The 10,671-nt window shown below is 45.2% G+C and overlaps 1 protein-coding gene across 1 annotated transcript in view; it reads left to right on the top strand.

The window, feature by feature from the left end:
• The first annotated feature begins 8,342 nt into the window (after positions 1–8,342).
• ENTPD3 (ectonucleoside triphosphate diphosphohydrolase 3) overlaps positions 8,343–10,671 on the top strand; it is a 57,612-nt gene continuing 55,283 nt past the window's right edge. The window contains exon 1 of the mRNA XM_006892999.1: positions 8,343–8,382. Coding sequence (XP_006893061.1) covers positions 8,343–8,382 — 40 coding nt within the window. The remainder of the gene's footprint in view (positions 8,383–10,671) is intronic.

Raw genomic sequence — 10,671 nt, 5'->3', positions numbered from 1 at the left:
CCCCCCCCACCCCTGCCATGAGGACAGCACCCCTGCCCTGCCCTCCACAGAATTGGGTTCCAAGGGCTGTTCCAGACAACTGCCAGCATCACTGAGGGCCCCACCCAGCGGCCCTGGGCCCTGGTTCCATTGACTAAATGTAACTCCTTAGCGCTAACCTAGGAACCCCGGCTGCCTGCTGAGGGGCCAGACCCCTCCTGCCCTCACCCCAGGCCCGGGCCCTTCAGCATTGAACACTTCCTTGCTTTTTTCACATTCTGTGGAATTGTTCACCTGGTTTGAAATAATAAAATGTAGAAAGAAAAAAGAAAAACAAAAACAAACACTTATCTATCAATCAAAAAGTTAGAATTTTACAGCTGCTCCACTAGAGAAAGATGTGGACATAAAACATAAAACTCAAAGAGCAAATGGCTGAAATAAAAATCACTGGAAATCCATTTCAGGCATAGTGTTGGTTTTGGTAGGCATTCAGTGGAAAACAAAGAGAGGAAAAATATATAAGGTATCAAAAGCGGAAGTTAAGAGGAGGGACTGATTGAAAGCATTTTGTAGGATGGGGCAACATTCAGAGTCATTGTTCTCAAGATTGCTATGTGTCTTAGTCAACTCAACGGCACATAACAACAACAAAAAGACCGTATACTATTCAGGAGTAAAATAAAGATGGCTGCAACGATAGTCTTGAACAAAAGGGAGATTGTGAGAACGACACAGGCTTGTTGTTGTTGTTAGATGCCGTGGAGTCGAACGAGAAACAGATCTGAACCCTGTCTTAGTCTATGCCATCCTCACATTTCCTGACACACTAGAGGACATTGCCGCAGTCACCACGTCAATCCACCTGGTTGAGAGTCTTCCTCACCTTCACTGCTTCTTCCAAGCATCATGTCTTTTTCCAAGGAATAATCCCTTCTAGCAACGCGAGGCAAAGCCTCAGCATTCTTGTCTCCAAAGAGCACTCAGGCTGCACCCTCTCCAAGTCTATTTGTTTGTTCTTTTGGCAATCCATGTGATGTTCAGTGCTCTTTTCCAACACCATAACTCAAACGCATCAAGTCTTCTTCTGTCATCCTTATTCATTGTCCAGCTCTCAGATGCACAGCAGGTGATTGGAAAGACCATGGCCTGAATCAGGAATAACGTAGGTCAAGGTTTAGATCTGTCGTTCCCAGGGCTGGTATGAGTCATAGCTCAACAAACCTAACAGCAAAAATGGACTGTCTTTATTGAGTATACATGTTAAGATAAAAATAAATGGTAACCAACAAAGGAATAAAAGTGGCATTATACATTCAAAACTGGTGGATGAAAAAACTAGGGAGTAAGGAAAGTGCAATAGAAAGCAGAAGAGAGCAAAGACAAAGACGTGTTGGTTTTGTGTGCTCCTGAGTTGATTCTAACCCAAAGCAAGCCTATACAGGACAGAGTTAGCAGTGCCCATGGATTTCCTAAGCTAACAGCAACCCCAGGAGATCTTTATAGGAGTAGATTGCCAGGATTTTTCTACTGCAAAGTGGCTGGTGCGTCCCCACCACTGTGCAGCATCACAGAGACATGCAAACTTGCACGATCAGTGATCACAGCCATGCATCCTGCAAAGGATGGTGAGAATCCTATAATTGCTCTCAAGAAGGGGTTCAGCAGATGCCAATCTGTGACTCAGGTAGCATCGTCCTAAAACACCTTCTCTCAGAGGGACCCCAGGAACGTTAAATTCCTGTGGATTTTAGCTGTCAATGCTTATTATACTTAAATTTAAAACAGCATGTTTAGAAATATTTGTTAATTCATTAAAAAGCAGTATCAAATCCATTGACAACATTGCCATAAATAAGGGGGTAAATGAGACCAAAAGTCCACAGAGCCTAGTGCGAGTTCAAATTTATACAGTATTAGCAAGCTTATTTTTAGCTACCTCAATGAATATCTGCGTGAATAAATTTCAGAGTCAAAATGGAAAGTGACTAAAGAATAGAATATGTAATGATATCCTTTATGTCAGTTTTTAAGGGTTGAAAAAAATTAATTGGTGTGATCTTTCAATGCCGAGCTGAATTTGAACTTATTTTTAGTAGGTGGGGAAAAGTTGTTGTTGAATAAATGAGTCCTTAAAGCAGGAATTCCACAAGGTGCGATTTCTGCTATCAGAAGATCAGTCTAGAAGGGTTCTGAGCCCTGAATTCACAGACAAAATTCAGGGGATCCAGGTCTCTGGGAACTCTAGTGCTCTAGTTCAGAAGGGTTTGTGCTGCTCGTCCAAAGCCCAAGGCTCTCTTCTCTGGTGGTTCAAATTCACTAGCAGCTTCTCCAGAGAAACACGGGCAATCTCCTCTCATGCATCTTACAGACTCAGAAGTCGAATGGAAGGTCAGTTATGAGTCATTTCCAACTTGATAGCAAGGGGAGAGACAGAAAGAGAAAAATATTTTTGGGGGGGGTTGGAGTTTATTTATTTATTTAAATTTATTATTAATTTCAGTAAAAATTTACAGAGACTTTGGATTTCCATTCATTCATTGTTGCACTTTTCTCTCCTCCCAACCCTCCCCCCAGTACACTACCCTCTTGGAAAAGTAAAATTCTTTCATTGTTTTACAAACCATCCCCCAGGTCCACTCCACTATGCATCCTTCGCTCTGAACTCCTGTCATGACAAAAATACCTAATCACATATCCCTTTTAAACAGTTTTCTCCCTCGTCTGTTTCAATGCACTATACATTATTGAGCCCATCTTTCTCAGTCTCTCCCCAACCCAAAGGTCAGTCCTGTTTTACAATAGTGGCACCATGCAGTATTTGTCCTTTTGTGACTGAGATACTTCACTCACCATAATGTCCTCCAGGCTCACACATTTTGAATAATACTGCATGAGTTCCTTGTTTTTCAATGCAGCATAGTATTTCATTGTGTGAATATACCACAACTTCTCTATCCATTTGTTTGTTTTGTTGATGGGCACTTAGGTTGTTTCCAACTCCTTGCTATTGTGAACAAAGCCACAATAAACATGGGTGTGCATATATCTGCTTGGGTGTCAGTTATGGTCTCTTTGGGGTATATTCCCAGTAGTGGAATTGCTGGGTCAAATGGTTTCTCTATTTGCAATGAAAGATATTTTTGGAGAGGGGAAATCAAGCATCTTTATCTTCAGCATCCCCTACCGGGAAGTTCTTTCATTAAGTAGAAGTGTGGAACACAATACTCATTGTCACCTGTGAGGCAAAGTGGACTGTGATTGTAATCAACAGTTGTCACAGTTATCTTCATATCACATTATAGTTGTGACAGATATTTTAATATATCGTTAATGCTTATCACTCTTTGAAGTTAGAGTATGAGACCTGCTACAGGAGCTTGTTATTTAAAGATTGAGTAAAGAAGCACATCTAGACTTTATTTAAAAATTTATTACAATGTGTTTTGGTATGAACTTCAATATAAAGGTTTCCCTCCTCATCCTATATGTTTTATTTTGTTTATTTAAAATGATTCTGACAATGCCAGTACATTTCTCCTGTTGTCAAAGGGGTCCATAGACCCCCAAAAAGGAAGAACCTGAGATGGCTAAGTGTGAGGAGAGGGGGAAAAGTGGATTCTTGGGAGGCTGTGAGTGGTAGTGTCATCAGCGGTAACAGCGTGAGTATGTTCTCAATAATGCAGGAGTGTAGCTCAAGTCCACGAATGTCTGACTCATTTCCTGCCCATTCTCAGCATCAAGGATGGTGTCTTGGCACGTGTTATCCTCGTTGGCTGCTGTAAGTAAATGTAAGTTGTTTTAGTTCTTTGTTGGAACCAGCTCATAGCTGACCTTCCAGTGGGTTTTCAGAAGCTGTAAATCTTGTCAGAGATTGCCCTTCTTTCACCCACAGAGCAGCTAGTAGATTCGAACCACCTGCCTTTGGGTTGGCAGCACGACTCTTGACCCTCTAGGTCCTCAGAGCTCCATTCAAGTAAATCAGGGCTTACTCATTCAACATGACCTTGAAGGCTCTGCATGACTTTGACCCTGCCTCCCTTTCTTTCACTCTGAGTCCTGAAGCCTAAACAACTTTCTTTCCATTTTCAAAGGCGTCCTATTTCTTCTTGTTCCAGGGTCTTTGCACATCATCTTCTTTGCCTGTGGTGTCCTGCTTTATCTTGCTGCCACCAAACTCATTCATACTCACTTGGGCTTCAGGACTCAGAGTGAAAGAAAGGGAGGCAGGGCCAAAGTCATGCAGAGCCTTCAAGGTCATGTTGAATGAGTCTGTGTCCAGTGAGAGATGGACAGCAAGGAGGAGCTTTAAGGGGAGTGTCGACACAGTGAGCTTTATGTTTTGAAGAGAGGAGGCTGGCAGCAGCGGGGAATGAGGATCAGAACTGTAGAGGTGGATACACCGAGAGTGAAGCTCTTTAATGAGAGAGAGAATCGTAGCTTAGACCAGTGAGTCTCAACCTATGTTCAGTGAACATCTACAGAGATTTTGGATTTCCATTCATTCATTGTTGTACTTTTCTCCCCACCCCTCCCCAGTTTGCTCTTCTCCTTGAAAAGCAATAGAAAAACTCCTTCATTGGTGTACAATCCCCTCCGCACACCCCCACCCCCACCCCCACCCCGAGTATACTCTGCAACCCTCATTCCAGACTCATGATAATCATAATGCTCTAAAATATATTTCTTTTAAACTATTCTCTCCCTCATTGGCTTCAGTGCAGTAGACATAATTTATCCAGTTTTTCTCAGTCTTACCCCCCACCCTGATGTCAGCCTCATTCTCTACAACAGTGGCACCATATAGCATTTTTGTCCCTTTGTGACTGAGATACCTCACTCAGCATAATGTCCTCCAGGGTCACCCATTTTGAATAAAATTGCATGAGTTCCTTGTTTTTCAATGCTGCCTAGTATTCCATTGTGTGAATATACCACAGCTTCTCTATCCATTCGTTTGTTGATGGGCACTTAGGTGGTTTCCAACTCCTTGCTATTGTGAACAAAGTCGCGATAAACATGGGTGTGCATATATCTGCTTGGATGTCAGTTATGGTTTCTTTGGGGTATATTCCCAGTAGTGGAATTGCTGGGTCAAATGGTATCTCTGCAACTTTTTGAGAAAGTGCCAAACCGCTTTCCAGAGTGGTTGCACCATTTTATACTCCCACCAACAATGAATAAGGGTTCCAATTTCTCCACAACCTCGCCAGCATTTGTTGCTTGCTGTTCTGTTAAATTTTGCTATTCTTACTGGGGTGAGATGATATCTCATAGTTGTCTTGATTTGCATCTCTCTTAGAGCTAGGGATTTTGAACATTTCTTCATGTGCTTGTTGGCCATCTGGATGTCTTCTTTGGTGAAGTGTCTGTTCATATCCTGTGCCCATTTTTCTATTGGATTATTTACCTTTATTAAGAGTCAAATTTCTTGACATTTTTTTCTATCTTTAATCTCTTGCTAAAAGAGGTTCTTCCTTCCCAAGGATCATAAAATGTTCACCTGTAATTTCTTAGAAGCTGACATTTCATTTTATACTTAACTCTTTACCTAAAACCTATTTTTGTTTACAAAAAGTAATCAGGATTTTTTTTTCTTTTTCCAAATGGTGGGCCAGTAATTTCAACACTGTTGTTGTAGTTGTTATTGTGTACCATTGAGTCAGAACCGACCCATAGCGAACCCTCCGGCAGGTTTTCACAGGTAGGTGGTTAATCTTTCAGGAAGAGATTACCTGTCCTCCTTCTGCGGAGCAGCTGGTGGATTCGAACTATGTGCCTTCAAGATTGCAGCAGAGTTTCCTGCCACTAGGCTACTAGAGCTCTTGAGTTATTGAATAATACATCCTTTATTTACCACATCCCTTTATTCTATACTGAACCCTGTATGCATGAGTTCAGTACTGGATCGCTTCTTCTTTACATATCTCTGTCTATTCTTGAGCCTAGATCAGGCTGTTCTAACAACTGTAGCTTTATAATGTGCTTTTAAATTTGATAAGGCAAGTCTAAGAAAGTGCCCATGTATATGTGTGTGTAAGTATGTACGTTTGTTCTTTTGTGTGAAAGATTTATGGAGAAGCGTGTTAAGTGTGTCTGTGTGTGCATGCGGGTGTATACTTTTATATGGAAAAGTTTGACAGGGATCTTCTAATTTGGATAATCAGAACTTGCTGGCAGTTTCAAAGAAGTTAGAGTCAGATTCTGGAATAGAGCTTGCAGAAGGTTTAAAATAAATAAAAGGAGAGGTGGAGACTGCCAGGCTCTCAAGAGAGTTTGGTGCCCACAAGGAGACCTGTAGTTGGGGGCTTCCAGAAAAGAAAGCTGAGAGAATGGTCTAAGCTCTATCATTTTTGGACCTTTTCATCTTTCCTCCTCTCATTTAGGGAGGAGACACAGGAATTACACCCTAGCTTCAGGTGTATCTTCAAAGGTGAAGGTTTGGACTCATCCAGGTTCTGATGAGGTTTTAATGTGGAGTAGGTTGGGATTTTAATGTGTGCAACTTGTTAAACTTCTTGTCAGAAGCCATAAACACGTGTCATTCTGTGCTCTCTCATCCATAACTGGATAAAGCATGCTGCTCCTAGGTCTTGGACTGCCAACCATGTGAGCAAACAGGCAGCCAGCATGAATTTGTCAAGTCAGACTCTTGGGACATTTGAATATCCTTGGAGACAGGGAGGGGACTGGAGGACGCACGTGGTTTCATTAGAAAAGACTTGGGCCAGAGGATCAGGGAGCAGAGAGTACTTGGGATCAGAGGACCAGGGATCACCTGTGGCTACATTAGAAGAGATTCCCGGGACATTTGAATCACTCCTGTCTCTGTGCTGCATTTTGCCATCTTTCCTTCTGGATTTCTTCCAGGCTGTACTTGCCCTGGGTTTTGAACTGAGCACATTTATTATATAAAACGGGTGGGAGAGCTCTGTTCTCAACACCTAGAGAGAACATCACTGGAGATGTGTGGCTTTAACACACGAGGAAGGATGCTTTATTTTACTTTATGCTCAAGAGCCAGGCTGCATACCCACTCCCCAGTGTCACAGGTATTTGCCCCCTTCGCCCTACTCATAAGGAGAGAAGGGGTCATTCCCTGGCACAGGGCCCACCGTCTGGGGTCCTCTGCTCCCCCGGGGCTGTGAGCACCTGTGTTTACACTGAGTGTCCTCTCCCTGCTGTGCCCCCAGTTTGAGTCTGGGATGCAAGTTAAGGAAACTACAAGAGCGATCTTTTGGACTTGATACGCGGTAGAGGTGGGGGGAGCCCTGCAGGGGACCCCTCTCACTCCACTGAAGTTTAGGTGCTAGTGGGGAGAACAAGAAGAGGGAAGGGGGAGCGCCCTTTGGCCTGGGGAGAAACGACCCCCTTGGAGAAGTTAGAGGTGATCCCCGAGAACGCAGTCCTCGCTCTCTCTTGTTCCCCTCCCACCGATAGGGAAGGGTGGAGGCATCAGGAACTGGCAGAAGGAAGGTGCCAAAGCACTTGGCCTTGGCACTGACACGGGGCGGTCCCGGCCCGGCTGCCCCGCCCCGCCCCGCCCCGCCCCCGGCCTTGCTGACGCCTCCTGCGCGCTGGCCTCCGGCTGCCACTGCGGCAGCGCCACAGCCGCCCGCACCAGCGCGCAGGTACGAGCAGGGGGTCTCCGCGGGGCCGAGAGCGGGGTCTGCGGGCGGGGAGGGGCGGGAACGGGGTCGGGGTTCCGCAGCGGGCCGGGCCGCGAGCCCCACATCCCTCGGCGTTGCGCGGTGGTCCCCAGCGCCCCCAGCATGTCCGCGGGCCACCAGATGCCCGGGGCGCTGGCATGGCTGTGAGAGAGGACGCCAGCCAGAATGGGATCCCCGCCAATCCTGGCCGGACCCCGAGGCCCCCTGGCAATTTATGTGTAGCCAGCAGTTAAAGGTACCCCCTCCGGGGCCTCCCGCGGGCCACTCCAGGCTCGCAGGGTGCGTGGAAACCTCCGTTTGCGCGTGTGCTGGACGAAAAGGCTTTCCTTCCATTCGTTCTCACTCTGATTGGCATGCAGAGGTGGGGAGAAACTGCTTTAAAAAAAAAAAAAAGAAAGAAAGACAAGTAAAAAAAAAATTTTTTTTCTCAGTTTAAAGTTTCAGAAACCCTTTTCCTTCTTTCCATTGAGGGAGGAGACGCCAGACTTAACGCCCTAGCTTGAGGTGAGTGTATCTTCAAAGTTGAAGGGCTTATCAGGTCTCTGATGAGGTTTTGACGCAGGCAATGTGGAGTAGGTTGGGGTTTGAACGGGTGCAAGTTTGGTTTTGGGGTTTATTTTGCACTTCTTCAATCACAGGCCCGAAAGCAAGTTGTCACTCTGCGCGCTGTCTGTCCCCTGCACTGGAAGAAGGATGTTCACCGTGCTGACGCGCCAGCCCTGTGAGCAAACAGGTTAGTAGCCCGCGAGGTTTCTGCAATTCCCAGCCCAAAGGATCTCATCCGTGGCTGCGGCAAACGAGCCTCGCTGGGCAGAGACTCAATTGCATTTCACTACCAGCATTCCTCAGATAAAAGAAAGTAATGCTTTTTTTCCCCATCAAAGATGCCCAAAGGAGTAGCACACACTTTTCGCTTTAAAGCTTTTCCCGGTTGGTATAATCCATTAATTTGGCCCTCGTGGTTTCCCTTACACAGCGGTGGGAAAGATTAGCTTTAGAATTTTGTTGGCTTGGTGATGAATCCAGGGGGGTTGCATCCTACCCGCATTCCCACCCAAATGTTACTGGCACAAAGGCAACAGCGCACAGCAGCCTGCTTCTTTCCACCTCCTGGCTGGGCCAGGGGACTCAGCATTGTGTAGCTTATAGATTGCAGAGGCGGTTTATGTGAATGCAGAATTCACCTGCACACAGGCAAACGGGGCCCCACCTGCATTCGATGGAGGCTCTGACTTCTACTCTCAGGTAAGCACCTTGTAATTACAGTGTTTGTCTAGCCCCGATGGCAGTACAGCTCTGAGTTGCCTGCCCGGAATGAATGGGGCCCAGTCGGGTCCATTTGCTTTGTAATAATCCTCTCTGCTGGCCAAGGGTCTGCTTAAGGTAATCACCGCTTTTAACCTGAAAACTGCTGAGGCACGTGGATGTGGTCAGACGGCTGCTGACACATCATTTCCCTCCAGTCTTCTCTAGTTGTGCCTCCTAAAAAAAGGATACCTTTTTAGGATAGTGGGAGTGATTTATGAGAAAGGAAATAGTGTGTAAGGAGCTGGCCAGCTGTGATTTTTCAGGTTTCTCTGCAAACACTTGGCCATCGCCCCCCACCCCCAATGCTGCAACAGCACACAGATAGACAAATTGCTACATTCCTTCCAAAGGACAAGTTTAACTTGGCAAGATTAAACCTCAAATTATCCAGTGTGTCTTGTGAGCAGGAAAAAAAAAAAAGAAATCCCTTAAATCTCTCTAACTGACACAGGCATTCTTTAAAAGTTGATACAAAATGAGGCCTCTGTGGATAAACTGGTTCCTGGCTGGTTCATGCACTTTTTTTTTCTTCTTCTGGATTCAGATACAAGTGATTTGGGACCCTTTAGAGGCCCTGAGATCAGCCTGGCAGGGTGTGATGTTCTGGCTGGACGGGCCCTATCCAGTTGGTGTTCTAGCAACACTTCAGTGAGCAACCTGTGTGTAAGTCATTTTACACGCATAGGGCTAGCTCTGTGGGATCAGTTCCCACAAGGAAGAAATGCGTGGTATGTGTACTGACAGTTTTGGCAGATGTTGACATATTGCCTGTCATCGATGCTGTACATATCAGTTTACACTCTTTCCAACAAGATTGGAACTGACTCTGCAGTGGGTTTGCAAAGGCAGTTAAATCACACTGGACGTTGCCCATATACTCTCACAGAGCAGCTGGCGGATTTGAACTGCATGCTTTCAAGATTGCAGTGCAGCGTCTTACCACTAAGCCACCAGAGCTCCTTACAGACAAGGCAGATGAATCAAAGTGTTAAGTGAGGGAGCTCTGGTGGCCTAGTGGCAAGACGCTGCACTGCAATCCCAGAGGTATGCACTTTGAATCCACCAGATGCTCTGCTGGAGAAGGAGGGACAATCTCTTCCTGTACCAGTCAGATCCGATTTGACGGTGCACGCACACAAAATTATAAAAGAAAAAAATTTTTTAAAAAGTGTTACATGAACACCTTTGCTATCAGGCAGTTTCTACACTGACTGGTGATCAGATAGGGCAGGCAAAGTGGGCTGCTCTGAGCTAATCAGACCTCCTACATGGCCACAGGGACTGGGAGGTGTGATTAGATAGCACAACTGAGTCTCATTTCCATGGCGACATACATATGTCTTTTATTTCTACCAAGAAAATGTCTCCTATAAATAATGAGAGGGTAAACCACAGATTATGGTGGTCTAGGAGTAAATGTTCTGGAATAGGGCAGAATCTGAGTACTTTGCTTTCTGGGGAGATGGAAAGCTTCTATAGTTATGTTGGCCCCTGTAGTATGTGATTCTGGAGCACTTGAAATATGGCTGGTGTGACCTTGAGATTGTGTATTTAATTTCATTTTAATGTGTATTTTTCAATGGAATAGAATTGAGAACCCGGAAATCAGCCCATCTATTTATGGGCAATTGATTTTTGACAAAGAGATGAAATCAGTTAGGTGGGGAAATGACAGCCTTTTTAACAAATGGTGTTGGCAAAATTGGAAAACTAT

This window comes from Elephantulus edwardii, unplaced genomic scaffold (genome assembly GCF_000299155.1).
Source record: "Elephantulus edwardii isolate Elephantulus edwardi_28Jun2011 unplaced genomic scaffold, EleEdw1.0 scaffold00121, whole genome shotgun sequence".
In the NCBI taxonomy this organism is placed as follows: domain Eukaryota; kingdom Metazoa; phylum Chordata; class Mammalia; order Macroscelidea; family Macroscelididae; genus Elephantulus; species Elephantulus edwardii.
Note: the sequence above shows the minus strand (reverse complement) of the source record. Positions and strands in the feature narration are given on the sequence as shown.